The sequence below is a fragment of the Cygnus olor genome, chromosome 10 (assembly GCF_009769625.2).
Source record: "Cygnus olor isolate bCygOlo1 chromosome 10, bCygOlo1.pri.v2, whole genome shotgun sequence".
NCBI classification, from domain to species: Eukaryota; Metazoa; Chordata; class Aves; order Anseriformes; family Anatidae; genus Cygnus; species Cygnus olor.
Window position 1 is genome coordinate 17,453,341 of NC_049178.1, and position 15,678 is coordinate 17,469,018.

General features: G+C 39.8%; 1 protein-coding gene and 1 long non-coding RNA gene across 2 annotated transcripts in view; one reads left to right on the top strand and one right to left on the bottom strand.

The window, feature by feature from the left end:
• The window catches only part of MDFIC2 (MyoD family inhibitor domain containing 2), a 43,539-nt gene that overhangs the window by 16,410 nt on the left and 11,451 nt on the right, over positions 1-15,678 (bottom strand). The window contains 1 exon segment of the mRNA XM_040568496.1: positions 787-825. Within this exon segment, the coding sequence (XP_040424430.1) occupies positions 787-825 (39 nt within the window).
• LOC121075359 lies at positions 76-11,653 on the top strand. Its single transcript, XR_005822923.1, has 3 exons — positions 76-237; positions 1,112-1,217; positions 11,631-11,653. It is a non-coding gene; the product is annotated as an uncharacterized LOC121075359 (long non-coding RNA).

The window sequence follows — 15,678 nt, forward strand, 5'->3', positions numbered from 1 at the left end:
GCTCTGGCTGGGACTCTCCAATTAAAGGTCATCAGCAGAAGTAAAGAGAGCAGGTAGGCCTCATGGATTCAGCTGTGGCTGAGGAGGAAGGGGATAAATTGGCTGATCTCCCCCTTGCTCTAAAGGTTTTCAGGTGGCACTGAGGGGTTAGACAGCTCTCAATCAGGAAATCATCATCAGCTAGGGAAGGAGGAAGGGGGCCATGGCTAGTCCTCCTTCTTCAACAGGTAAATAAAGGTAAGATGAAGGCCCAAAAACGTTATGGGTGTTCTGCTGGTAAGATGCAGGTTCAGCAGCCTTTGTAAGCAGGCTGGGTATCACTTGGGGGTTTGCCTGATCCCTGAGTAATCCACTGAGAGCCAGCAAATTGAAACAATAAAGTTTTGTGGCTTATAGGCTGGCCCTTTGAGGTTCTCACTCAATTTTCAGAAGAAAATGGTCATGAGGCTGAGTTTGTTTGTTTGTTTAAAAAAACATCATTGTACTCCAAAGCATGTAGGCTTAGCCAACTGCATGGCACTCCTATGATTGTTCTGCTGTTTTGTGGTAAATCTTGAAATATTTCTTTACCTCACATTAATAGAAATAATATTCTTGCTCTAAAAATGAGCTTAAATCTGAAATGCAATGTGCTAATATTGAGGCAAAAAATACTTCATTCATGTTCCCCGTGGAGTTAGAATAACCGAGCTCATTTTCTTACAAGAAAAGGGCCACTTCAGTAGTTACTTTTATGTGGTACCATATATCATGGGCAGAAGGAGCTGAGGAGGCAGGGGGTCTTACCTGAATCTCCAAGAGGCTGTAGGATGGGCTTGTCCAGTTCTGGAAAACAAGAGCAGGAAAGGAAGGCTTCACTAAGCAGGAGAAGCTCCTCAGCTGGTGAGGTGGGTTTGCTGTCCCACATAGGCAGCAGTGTTTCCTAAACTTCTCAATGCTGTATTGTCATCAGAGAAAAGTGAGAAGTGAAGCTAGTGGGGCTGGAGACTTTTTCCCTAATTGACTTCACAAGTAAGGAAAAACAGTTCTTAATAGAAGCTGAGAGGTACCTCTTCCCCCTAAAGATCCAGCGTCCTGTGACCCCTCACTGAGGTTTATTTTTTTTCCCCAGGGGACACACCAACATTTGTATGGCCAACACAACTCATCTTAACCAGAGGAGCAGCAACTCTCTGAGGATCCTGACTCACTGGTGCGGTGTTCATCCCTGAATTTGAGTGAGTAAAGCTTATGCTTTTGGCTGTGTCTTTTTGCTGGCTCATGTCCGTGTTGTCTTCACCTGTTTGGTGAAAAGGCTCTGCCTTACTCTGTTAGGGACCAGTCTAATGCCCGTTAAAGCTGATAGAGATGTTTAACTTCAGGGCATACTGTTATCAGGTGTTGTATCTGCTTCCTATGCCAAGTCATGAAAATCTTAATTAAGCAAAGTCTTCATTAAAATAATTACAACCAAGGAAAACACTGCTAATGAACCTGAACGTAGACCTCATTATTGTGTGCTTCATCACAACCCTGTTCCTACCAATGGTAAATATGAAGATGCTGGACTTCAGGTTTTTGAATCAAGCAGAATAAGTTATCAAACAGCTCTAATACATACCGTTTTGTTTTCTGAGCCAAGGCTGTGTGATATACTGGGGGTTCAAATTTAGATCGCCTCTCTTATTTTTCTGTTTCATCATGACTGAATTTTCCTAGATTTCTAGCTGTGTTAGGGTTTTGCACTGTCTTTCATCATCATAGTATCTGGGTTTCTGATAAAATGAATAATGATGGCAAAGCAGAAAATTTAAGTGTCTGCGACACTTTCTCCTCTGCTTGGAGGGGAAAACATAAGTAACAACCTGAGTGGGGGACTGTGTACTTGGGTGGCATTGCTGTGCCATAGGGTATGGGAATTTGTGCTGCACAGGTGTCACTCATAAAAAAAAAAAATTCAGACCAGACCATTATTTAGTAAATCTGGGTCTGTATGTGTGAACTGGGGAAAAAAAAAAAAAAAAAACACTAGCCCAACTTGTAAATCTCAGGTCATGCTTGTAATAGTGACAACCAGAAGCCTATGTGTAAAATGAGGAAAACTTGATCTGGAAATAATTTGAGGCAATAGACAGGGTGCCACAGCCCTGTTTCCAGGTTCCTGATTCAAGCATAGCTGGTCTTTCAGCAGGACAGCAGCAAAGATCCTGATGGCATGGGAACAAGAGTGCTTGTGGGTCACTAACACCACACCACAAGCAAGACCTGAAGTCCCTGGTGTTGCTGAAGAGATTAATTTGCTTTTGCCACCATACAAACCATGCTACCCTCTGCTCCTACCCTACACTGATTGACATCCTGTATTGCTCTGCCTGTCTTTGTGTCTCGGGGATATATTAGTTACTTGCTTTTGCCTGCACCAAGGTCCAGAAATGGTTAAGGTGGCATCTCTGACAACCTCTTTCTAAGTGGTTTTAAGTAGTTTACTTAAAGGGGGATTTTTTCATCTCCCCCAGAATATGAGGCAGCTCTAAGGTAGTGTCTAGCTTGCGTGGAACAAGGCCACTGAACTTAAGGCAGGAAATTTAAGGTGCCAAACAGACAGATGGAATCACAAGAGCACAGACAAATAGTTTGCAAGTGTGCTGCACCTGAAGAAAAAACATAAATTGCTTGGCCTTTCCTTTCCTGATGGCACCCAAAAACTGGGAAAGGCTAGCAATATCAATCTGCCCACTGGAGCTGGTGACTGCTTAAATTCTGACTGTCCCTCACAAGTGCTTGGACAAACCATTCAAATCCTGTGTGCCTCAAATTATCCTCTAGAAAGTGGGGACGCGTATACTTCCTAATCATATACGATTGTTTTGGCACTGAAGTCATGACTAAGTTAATATTTGCCCTGTAAATGCAGTTGTCAATGTCTTGTGGTTGCCTTTTTCAGCTTCAGAAAAAGTCTTAAACTTTTATGCAGTTAACTTCCATGGCTATTACAGTTTATGGTCACTAGTTAACTACAGCAGGAGGGTCAAATTTTGCAGACTCTAGTTTCTTTCCAGCCTGCAGGATTTCTCCTCCTCCAAGTCTGTTTTCTACTCTTGCCAGTACCCTGCCTTCTGTTTAAAGGCATTAATAATACCAAATAAAGCTAGAGATGCTCGTTATAACAACTAAGTTGTTTCCTTTTTAACCAGAGCAAGTGCTTATGCCAGGTTTGCATGAAGAACCTCTGTGCATGTGTCTGGTTTAGGGCACAGTACGCCAATCATTTGATAGAAGACAAGTGTATTACATGTAATTTTGCTTTTAGCTGTACATTTACTGGAAAGCTGGTATGAGCATTGGTAATCTAATTTTTGCCTGGTTGGAGGTGATGGAAATATAAAGAACGGGAAATAAAAGGTTATTGCCATGTGTGCTGAATTGTGGTTTGGTAGCAGCAGTTGTCTTGTAGTTAAGTGGCCATCAAAACCCTTCTTGGGGTGGTAGTAAATTTAAAAAAAAAAAATCAGAAAATATATCAGTTTTCAAAGAGTAAAAAAAGATGTGGCAATTATTGTGACACAGGTTTGCCGTCTGTTTCTGATTATCCCTTTGGCTGGAGAGTTGGGGCTTCTAATTGTAAGGTTAAGGAATCCTTTTTATCTATCTCTTGCCTCCTAATCCTGTGCTAGACAGTATTGTTTTCTGTGCCTTTTGTCTTCTGGGGAAGGAGACAATCTCTGGCTCATGCAAACATCTTGTTAAAGTCTGCTGAGGATTAGGGGGTGTGACAGTTTTCTTGCTGAGCCTTTTTATTGGGGATTTTTATGCCTGCTTTTCAGGGAGGTCTTTGAAATGTCTTTTATGTAGCAATCATTTCACTCTTTCTTTGTTGTCTCAAATGTTGAGGCTGTATTCTTCTCATCTGTTCCTGTTTATATTCTATACTAGCTGGTCATAACAGTTTGGCTTGAAGCTATCATCATGCTGTGTGCTTCTGAATCGCAGGGGTATTGCTAACTGCTCTATGACAGTTGCAAATTCGAGCATTATTTTAGGTCATCTGAAGCCTTAGTGTGGTTGTTTGTATGAAATACAGTTAAAGAGGTTCCAGATGAAAAATAATAACCTAGGAGTTGGGCTTTTCAAGCGTCTGCAGCTAGATACAGGCGTTTAAAATGCTTCTGCTATAATGGGATACGTCCCTCTCAGGGTGGTGTTCATCATAGTAGCTGTAGCCTGGCCTAAACTCCTACAATAATCAAAGGAAGAGACAAGCCTGTCTTCCTAGCAATGCCTTGCCTCTTGACAGAAAAAAATTAAGCTGGGAATAAGTTGCTCTTATGAAGAAATATCTTGTCCCTCTTCCCCATCGTGAAACCACCTAGCAGTTGGCTACCAAAATAATAATAATGAATTAGCCCATACCAGAAACTAAACTTATAAGTGACTAAAGTTAGATAACAAAAAGACTAATCCTGACCAAGAGATGAAATAACTTCTTCCAATTTTCATAAGAAGATTGGAAAGTTCTGTTAATCTCACATTTCAATTTTGAAAAGCTGGGGCTTCATCAGTGTTCCTTGAGCCTTTAAGTAAAACAGAAGATTGTTTCCTAATGCCTTTTATGAGCAGCACTTCTGTGTCTTGAACAACTATCTTAATACACATGGACTCTTGAATCATTTTTAAAATGAAATGGTAAGCACGTGTTCTTGCTGACTTTAATGTGGTGTTTATTTTGGAAAGTATGTAATCTCAGGTACCACCTGGGGAGATCAGATTCAAAGTTAAGCAGGGAGCCAGAGGTTATGTAGTTTTTGCTGATAGAGAAAGTATCAGAGGCAGGTTTCTGAGACTATCATACAGGGGGGAAAAATGGTTGCATCATCTTCTGCTTTGAGAAGGTCGAAGTAAAAGTGTTTGTAAAGTCACTACCAATACTGATTGACTGCTGTGCACAAGATGCTCTTTTGATTTTTATCTTTTAAATCTGGCTAAACTCTTGTTTCGTTACACAATGTATCTTGCTTAATGCTTATTTTTTTCTCCAGTAAATACTTTCCTGTAAAGCTGTTTTTCCTGTCCTGATCAACAATTTGTCCCATGTAACGCATTTCCACCTGCATTTGCTTACAGCCTCTCTAGCCTAATTTCTAGTGTTTAAAGCCATATATAATATTGTTCCAATTCACACTTAACCACTAAACCCACTCTTCCAGATATGACCTCAGTTTATTTTATATCACACTTCTTTTTCCTAAAGTATTTTATACATAGCATAATATGCAATGATACGGCACTGATGTTTATCAAAATTGTTTCACACTGTAGTTATTTCTATTCCTGTCTTTTGGATCAAGTACAGTACAGCTGCAGATTAATACCACCTTCTAAAATAGGTTTAATGTGTTTATTTTCTTACCACATTCACTCCATCCACTAACTTGTTATATGGATTATATTTAATGGGAATCTTGTGGGGCTATCAAAGGCCATTTATTTTCTATTGAAATAACAATTAAGATAACACACAAACTAATATAGTAATCAAATAAACCTGACAAATAACAAACTTTTTTTTAAGGCTGCAGAGGCATGCTAACAAATCTATTTGATCAATATATGGGATGTGAAAAAAAAGGAGACAAGATTGACTGATGAATAAAATGGAACTGACACAAATAGGCTGACAGCCAGTCGCAAGTCTCTTTAGGGCAAATGCAATTAACTTAGAATAATAGACTCAAATTTGATGGTTAGAAATGCATTTTTATTAACAATCACAGCCTGAATCATTATGCACTCTTATGAATAAAATTGTACTTATACTGAATGTCTGTGTATACATGTATGCATGTACATGCAAAAAAGCCTCGTTGAAAGAGAGCTTTATTTTTGTGACAGAATAACTGTATGAGATTTAAAATAAAAAGCACACATAAGTATAAATCTAAATATTCAAACCAGTGATATAAAAATCACATATGTGGTATGCTAGTATTAATGATAAAGGCAATAAGCATTGGTCCCAGGACTGCTTGTTCTTTTGGGACGTGAAATTGCAATCGGGGATTTACAGATTTCATTCTGAGGCAGGGAAGTCATTACTAGAAACATAAGCTCATTCTCTTTACTTTAATAGCTATTCTAAATCATTCATTTAGAAAATACATTAACTATTTATTGTATAGGCAGTACATTTCTATTGGCATTCCATTTTCATGCTTTTTTATAATCCTTTTTAGCAAATTATTTTATTAAAAGAAGATTAGAATTAGCAAAAGGATCCTACCAATTTTTGAAAATGCTACTCTTGAAGAAGAATATTTCCTATTATTAACAGGTATGAGGTATTAAAACTTTAAAGGGACGGAAGATATTCAATTGCTAATGTGTCCTTTTTCTTTTGACCTTCATTGCAGAGGCTGATTGCTATTTGTAAATTACTTTTAAAATTATTAATCTCATTTAATTTCTGAATAAATATAATCTCCTTTTTTTCCCCAAACATCCTTGGGATTTAGATATGAAAAGAATTGCCTGTAGGATACATTATGGTGCAGAAGTCTTACTTGTTGGACAAGATAAAATACACCATTTAATGAAGAGAAATTCTAGATAGTATTAGCTAAGTGTAACATGAATATGAAACCATGATACCTACAGTGCTTGGTGCTTAAATATCTTGAGAAGGTGTAATGGTAGGAAGTAAAATGTCTGTACTAGAAGTGTCTTAAGTCAGGTTTCTTTAGCTCAGTGTCCTTGCTGGACTACTGCGTGGCCAGGAACAGGATAGCAGTGAACTAGGATGCTCTATGGTCATATAGCTTCCCTATGAATAAGCTGGTATAAAATATTGTCCTGCTTCTAAGACAGTTTCTGGACTGGCTGAGCTGGATCCAAGAAGTATCTGCTCTCAGGTTTTTCCACTCTGAAGGTGGTTTTAGTCCTCATTTCCCAGAAGTGAGAAGTACGTGGACATACTGGGAAGGCAGGCTGCCTTGCTTCTGATGGGGGTAGAGGCCCAGGGAAACCGTAGAGAAACGGAGATGGGGTGAGGCTGGGGAAGGGATTTCCTGGTTAAAAACCTGGTGTCTGGGGAGTTCATAGCCTGCCACTTTGGTTTTCTGCCTCTGATTAGCCATAAAGTCATTGCCAAGAGGGAAAACCTTCTCAGGGAGCCCGATGATGGCTGAAGGTTTTCCACCCTTTTTTTCGTCTATAATCTAGCTCAGGTATTAACAGCAACCCACAAAAAGGTTTCCCAGGGTTGTTTCTTGAATAGCTGGTATTGCCTATTCTGAGACACAATATGGGAAGGCCACAGGTTCCAGCACCACCAAACCTGGTGTGTGCCTAAAAGGAAAAATTGACACACAAATAATCAGAAAATGCTCAGGGGCTTGGACTGCTCAAGGGTTTTTTACAGAACTGTTTTTGTTGTGGAGGGAATTGGACTAGTCAAGTTCATGGTATCGATTCAGTTTCTCCTTAATATCTGTGTAGTTTTGTCACTGGAAACAGCTGGAAGAAGAGTTACTTCTTGAGTGTGGTGCCAGGCAAGAATGTGTGTTTTATGACAGCAGTTACTTAAAATTTTAAATGAGTAAAATGTCTTAAAACAATTTGCATGGAAGCTTTAGTTGGTAAACAGACTATGGAGACCATATGATCCGTTGATTTAATTGGGGGTGGCTTTTTGCAGTCAACGCACTTCAAATTTAGTGGGCTGGGGGCTCAGTTCTTTCAACTTGTTGGTTTTAGGAGTAAAATATCATTGCGCTCCACACAATGGTTCTGAAGCATGGTGATATAAGAGAAAGGAGAGTCAGGCCTTGCGTGATGGATACTAGATCTCCACTGATGTAATCAACCAACCAGAACAAGAATGACTCACTCCGTCCATAAATATCTGAGGGCCTGCTTCAGATCGCTTTTAAATTCGTTCACACCAACCTCATTTCATTTGCTTCAATGGGCTTACTCCTGAGTTAGACTGATACATGCAAGAGGAAATCCAGGTCCTTAAAAATGAAATCGTAATTAATTTCTCTCTTAGCTGCTATACTTAAAAACAATAAATAAATAAAACACAGATGTTTCTAAAGATATATTAAAAAGCAAAAGGGGGTGCTTTTAAGTGCATTATTTTTTTCTTAACCCAGTAGCGGTAGAACTGTTGATAATGTATCATACTTACAATATGTTTCTGTTGGCATTCATGCTCCATGCTTTTTATCTCCTTTTCAGAAGTTTTTTCATTAAAAACAGATTAGAACTAACAAAATCTAAGTACCAGGTTTTGAAAATCCTACTTCCAAGGAAGATATTTTTCCCTAACACCTGCCATTTTTTTCCACTGCATCTAAACCTGTTCAGGTTCAGAACTCTGATTTCACCCTTTCACGATCCCAAAATATTAAGATTCCATTCCCACTCAGTTTAGTTTCCTTGTTTTTTTTGTCTGTTACAAATATCGTTTGGCCAAGATGTTCTCAATAGAACAAAAATACTTTCTGTTCACCTCATCCTCGAGCAGGTGCCAGGCAATCTGCAGTAGCTATTCTGCTACCTGAGCAGTGTGCATATTTAGCAACACCAGGCCAACCTTCACTGTCACAGCATGGAAAGTCAAAAATAGATGACAGAAACATATTTCTTTCCATGAAGATTTATGCAGCTAGGTAAAATCTTCACATTAACAGGTTTTAGTGGAAGGAAATAATAGTTTTGGAATGAAGAACCTAGACTATAATATAAAAAGTCTCCATATTATATATACACTTGAGTAGATAGGGTTAGAATGACATATCTGTATATTCCTGCTTTCCTCCGTGATGAGTGTTCTGCCAACAACCTGTTCTCCACATCAGGTATACACCTCTCCCCTTATTAGCATTCAGTGCTGTGGCTGGGAAGCTACAAAAAAGTAAATTGCTTACAAAAGCCATATTTGTAACTTATTTAATGGTTGCAGCACTGGCTTCCTGTGTGATTCTAGGCTATCCTTAAGGCTGGGTTGCAGCATGCATCATGTTGTGTTACTGCCACAGCTGGGGGGAAGACATGATACTATAAGGCAAAAAATGATGCCAAAAAGAATCACAGACGGTGGGCCTGGAAGAGACCTCCTAGCTCAGCTAGTCCCAGCCTGCATGGCGTGAAAGTCTCTGCAGGCTAACCCCTTAGGTGTTTTCTCATTTCTTCCTAGACACCACTAAGTGACAGTGCCTGAAACTCTTCCTGAGGCAGAGTATTGCCTAATCATCCTTTCTCGGAAGACATTTGCCTTCCATCCAAACTAAATTTTTTCTGCTCACAAATGTGTCCTGCTGTGGAAGTGGAAAGAAACGTAACTGGGTAAATAATTCCAAGTGGAATAAGGCAGTCAGCACAGCAGGGTCTCCAAAACTTGATTTTTCTGGAATAACTTGATCTTTTTTCCCTGTCCTTGGTGGTGTTGCTTGTTTATGCTTTCAGAGCAAAGGGTTGCATTTTGTTGTAATGTCTTTTTTTAATGTGTAACTATTAAAAATGCCAAGGCAATTGTTATTTCAACTCTTAATTTGCTGAGGTTTGATAGATATTTGATAGATGTTTTATTATCCCTGGCACTGCCTATTATAAATAAAACAAGGGATTGACCTTGTTTTAGTTTTTATGATAGTGCTAATAAAGTTCTCTGGCTCCCAGATAACAACTAACAGGCCCTATACTGCAGTGAAATCTTATGGTTAAGACTCAGCTGATGGTTATTGTCCAGTAAACCGTGAAGACACATCTTAGTAGCATGATAGTCGAAAGTTAACTGTAGTGACTGGTGATTTCTGCCATGGCCAAAATCTGTCAAACTAGGTGCTTAGTGCAGATACAGTTGAAAAGTTCCTGTCCCTGAAAACTATGGAAGTCTATGTAGACAATGGAGTCATGGTGATTTTGCAGATGATGAGCTGCGGTGTGGTTACTGACCCTTTTTTTCCTGATGATCACATGGGTAAGCTTTCTTTAGGGTGTTAGATAGACAGCAAAATCCATATTTTCTCCAGTTTTAAATATTCTTCAAATTGGTTATAATCTTCATCTTCCGTTTCTTTAAAAAGGCCTTGCATCACTTTCCCCTGTAATCAGGGAGAGGGCAATGTGGATTCATTTTCTAGGTGGCTTTCCATCTGTGTATGGTGTATCTTTTTAATTCCTTAGGTTCAATTTGAAACCTTCAAAGAAAAATATTTACCTAATTTCAGTGAAACTGCTAATGTTCTCCCAAGAGAAGGTGAATTTGTGAGGGTTCCCATTATGCTTCTCTTAAAAACAAGCTATCCCAAAATATTAAGGAACAAACCCCACAAAATAGTACACCTATGTATAACCTTTTTTTCCTGTGAAACTAAACAGAACTGTACCTCCCTTGAAATTCAGAGTATAGTTTCATGATTTTGGGGGGTGCGAGCTAGTCCAGTACAATTATCCCATTTGACCAGGGCTTGATAGAGTTCATAGAACTGTCCTCAGTAATTTTTCCTTCAGAGTGAATTGTTCTTCCCTGTATAAGTGAACACAGTCAAACCCCACCACGTATAACCAGAGACCCCCACATTTAAAGATACGTGCTGCTCCCTGAAAGCCAAAGGCAGTTTTGCCATTGACTTTCATCAAAGTAGGAACAAGCCCTGTATTTGCAACTTAAAGCAAGTAGGTTAAAATTATGAAGAATGATTATTTAAAATAGCAATGATGTAATACCAGTGTCAATTCCATTATTTTAACAGATGTAAATTTGCTCTGCTCTTGAACTCTGGTGAATTTTAATGGCAATATTAAAGAGATACTATTAAGACTACTTAAAAGAACTATTTGTAAAAAGTGTCTCCAGTTAAGGAAAAAAAGTTTAAATTGCTTTTTTATTCAGTCTGCACAATTATTTATTTGAATAGTTTTGTATATTACAAATTAATATGTATTAGAAGATAAAAAGATCACACTAATATTACCAATGGTCATGGGATATGGCATAGCTTGTGCTGTTTAGACCAAGAAAATACACCTCATGTCCAGCTGTAGTTTAGGTAGCCTTCACCATAGGACAGATACAGGCTATGTATATTGTCCATAATGTACCTCATAAGTACTTCAGAACTAGTTAGGTAACTTTAGTAGGGTACGTTTACTTACCTTGCAAGGCCAGTTACACATCAATAACTACAGTGTTGTACATGGCTGACAACTACTGCACCTTTTCTGGAAGTTAAAGGCATTTGGAGGTTCTCAAAAGATCTGGTTCTAATTTTTTTGATTCTCATGCAGCTGTGTTCCCATGGGCTGGGTGCTGATAGGAGAAGATCAGTGTGGCAGGTCCTGGAGACCTCTTAAAATTTCTGTACAAGGCTATTAACATCTGCTGGTTTAAGAGGGCTTTATTTTCTGGAGTGAAACTTTTTTTTTTTAAATAAAACAACAATCCCGGGGCCCCAGTGCAAAGTTCATAAAATTAAATGGAGGATTTTGAATGGGCTGGCATTGCACAAACTAGGTTATCACAGGCCAAAAAGAAGGTGCTGCTACTTGTTTTTCTGGAGGAGAGTTGGATAAGTAATAAAGCAGATACTCAATAAGACTGAATCAGGGAAAGCCATATTCTAATAATTCAATACTGTTTTTTTATTAAGGGCTCGACAGTTCTGTCATTAAGGTCAGTAGAAGTTTTGGGTTTTCTGATCTTTACATCACCTATAGTTACTAAATTTTGGGTGCTACAGTTTTTTTCTTAAAAACATGCAAAGCACATCTTTAAGTACTGTGCACTGGCAACCACAAACAAGGGTGATCAGTTGGTGATGTTCAGCTACCTGGAATGCTGGATATTTATAATATGTAAGTATTATATGCATATAGCAAACCTACTTTAGCATTGGTACAAAAGTTTTTACTTCTCAGCCTATAGAATGCCTTGAGGTAATTGGTGACATGGCGGGGGGGAGGAGATGAAATGAGCCTGCAAAGCTGGGATATGATCTGTTCTGAGTTTAAAAAGGCTTTGGGCTGAGCTTTCACTTGGTTTGGTGTAGACTAAGTGTTGAACCTAATGTACAAATCTAGCCCAGAGTTTTCACATTTCTAAATAACTGATTCACCCCAACTTCTATTAATCACCTTCAGGAAGTGAGTAGGCTATTTAAATGGTTAATGACTGAATAGGATTTAAGTATCTCAGATGAAAAGTAAATGTTTTTTTCACGTTAGTCTCATTAGAAAAGGTAAATATCAAGTGCTCTAGTGAAGCTGGACCTTGTGAATCATTTGACCTAACAATTTTCTTCTACTAAGCATTTATGAGCGTAGTCTGAGAGCACATTCTTCCAAGTATTCAGTTTCTGATCCAAGAAAAAAATGTCTCTTTCCATTAGGTTTTTATTTCCTCCCCTTGCTCCAGACAAACCAGAATATTACAAAGGGCAAATCCATGAAAGTTTTTCTCCAACTTTCCCTTGGGGGGGAAAAGCAGGCTTTTTATCTTAAAATGAGTCTTTCAGTTGTGCAAAAAAAAAAAAAGCCTTTCACTTCTGTAAAAGGCAGCACATAGAAAAACCTAGGCTGACCTGTTATGGCAGGGAGAAGGTGTATTTTGACTGTCGAATGCTTGTGTAAATGCAGACTTAGACACTACTGTGTATAAATACAACCTAAAGGAGCAGATTTTTTTTCCTGTCAATTGAATCTTATGACAAATTTTGTTATCTCTGGATTTAGCATCAACATCACTTTTTGTATCACACAACAACCCAGAACAGTCAGCTTCTTGCAGTCCTCCTCCTTTTCCAGCCCTTGGCCACTACCTCACCCTAGTTTTGACATGACCAGTCCAGAACAAAGTGCTCAGTGCAGCCTGTTTGTAGCTCAGTTGACCAAAGCAACCGTAACTTAATCATCACAGGGTTTTAAAAGCAGAGCCAAACACAGCCTAACCAGCAAATCGCAGTAAGCTCAGGAGAGGTCTTCTGCCAAAATTCAAACCCTGTTCTGCCAGCCTGCTTGTAACTTACTGGTACGGTGTACAGTGCTCTTGAGAATAATAAATATATAATCCCATATCCCACAGTCCATTACCACGTAGTGTTTGAAAAATTTCCCATTAACAAAACACAGTACATGCAGGTAAAAATATCAATGTGTCTCATTAGAGGGAGAAAAATGGAAAATATGTGTTGTATTAAAGCCAAGTTTTGGGCTCTTGTGCAGAGTTTGAGGGGAAAAATGTATTTCTGCAGGTGGTCTCTAAAGTGGAAGAAAGGATACAGTTTCTTGGCTATGCTAGCAATTAGAAACAGGGCAACAACACACCCAAGATGTGGCCTCTAATCTAGGCCAAGGCATTCTTCATCTTCCTCTTCTATAAGAAGCAGATTGAGCAAAATGCCGAAGCACAAGCATAACTTCGAGCATATGAGTAATTTTGGTGACTTTTCTCTTGAAATCCTGGTTGAAAGACTCATATCCAATGTTTGCCTTGGTTTGTGTCAGTGTTGCACAGATTGTTTCAGGTTGCACAGTAACCCATAGAGTCCTCTGCTCTGATTTTTCTCAGCAGTAATAAAGGACTTGTGTGTGACAGAGAGATGAAGGTGGAGCTAAAATATGGGGGGATTAAACCCTGGGGAAAAATAATATAGAAGAACTGTGCGTGATGAATACACGCATTGCAGACCCATGACTTGAAAAGCAAACAGACCAAAGCACTCAAACCTCTGTGTGTGTAAAATCTTTTCTTACCATTTTATAGGAATGCTCGAGACTGAAATCAGTACTGCAAAATGCTATTGGTGGCAGCAGAAGAGTAACATTGGTATTATTCACTTCAATGTACAGCTTCTGCTCTTCAAGCGTCAATAATTGATCCTCTGTTGAACCAGATTATGCCTGGGCACTGAAAAGCAGATGCTCAGTTTGTGTAATGGGTCTGGAAGGGAGCTCAATAGCTGCTAGACACTCTGCCTGAAAGAGAAGGTCTAAAGAGACCAAAATCTAATTCTTGTGAATATCTGAACAAACAGCTTTTACCTGCTCTTTTCATTGAAATAAATCCATAATTAGTTTTCTTTTAAGGGAAGAAGCCCTACTTGTTATAGACTTACAGAGTTGTGCTCACTTTTCCTTGGATAAATGCAAGCATGCGGAGGATCCGTATGGTTTCCTACTGTCCTCTAGTATACCTCAGGCAAAATCCTGTGCAGCAGTTTCTACCTGTAGTGTTTCTGGAGAGATCTCTAATCTGCAGGGAGGAAAAAAAAAGAGCCAAAGAAATTGGAAGCTTGGAAGGGGAGGTCTGTTGGTTTTCTGCTCACATAAATTGTCTGCAAAGCACACGTGGCCCTTAAAGGGCTGCATTAGGTGGAATAATTCCCCTGGCAGTGCAGCACCACATGTTTCTGCTAGCCTGTGTGCTTGGTGCAGCTGCACAGCATATCACATAACGCCATCAATGGCAAGCATGCTACCTTGCCATTCCAGTGAGGCCCCAAGAACTGCAATAGGCGAGAAAACCGTGGTGCAGCACTTGAGCTGCAAGACGATGGACACTTAGCCAACTGCCCAGGGCCTGTACTCAGTGTGTGAGACCTGACAGGTGGCTGTGTCTCACCCAAGGCATTTAGTTTGTCCCAGTTGCAAGCCCTGGTCTTGAGTTCAGAGCCTGGATGTCTGCAAGCGTGGCTAAGAAGTCACCGTGACTTTCCTGGGGGCTGAGGAAGCACTGCAGTATGCAGTCCCAGTAGGGTGCTGAGAGGAACTGGGGCTTTCAAATCCTCTTACTGATGTTACACCAAAAAAACTTGTGTGAAAGGGCATGGTTACAGTCAGGTCTGCTGTACGGTCCGCTCTAAACCTTTCCAGTACGTACCCCGTTTATGTGGCAGTGTGCTCAGCTTTCCTGCTGTCATCCCAGTACCAGATGATGTCCCATCCCATGCGATGTCCTGAATCTCCTCCTCTATTTCCACCTTGCCCATCTTAGTATGTAATGAAGCAATGTCAGGTGTTGTGGTGTGGCAATACAAGGGCGGTAATAAGGTTGTTCTCCTGTCTCTTTACTTTCATCCTTTCTCAAACTCAACCACCTCAGAAAGTTGCATTTGAATCACTGAATACTGGCAGTGACAAATGTTTTAGGCAGCCTGTGGTAAGCCCAAATCTTCCTCACTGTTGCTGGTGACTGCACATTGGGGATACTGTTTGAGAGGTTCGAAGACTAGAAATGACATTTGGTATTGACTTGAGCCGTGCAAATCCTCCTCTGAGAAGGATTTGCTCTGGTCACTATGGACAAGGAAATCCTCTACATCCTATGTCTGCCCTGCCTATGTTTTGCAGAGCCCAGTTCCTGTTGACACCCAGGTGGGTGGAGAGCAGCTGAGAGCTGCCAGAGCTGTGGTTTTACTCCTCTGAGCTTCTTGGAAGAGCAACCGGCCACATATCAGACAGGGCATAAATTACACATTTCCAGGGGGTACAGGAATATATGTCTTACAAAGCAAGAAGAGGGAGAAGGATGCTGCGCTTGTCAGGGCCTCTGGCAGGCAGGGTGAGAGGGTGATGCCACCTGCTTGGCTGACCCAAAAGGTGCTACCTTTCGTTATTTGCATTATTTGTTTTCCCAAGGTTGTTGAGACTATCACTATAGTTCAGCCACTCATTGCTCAGTTATCTGACAAGTTTTTGTTT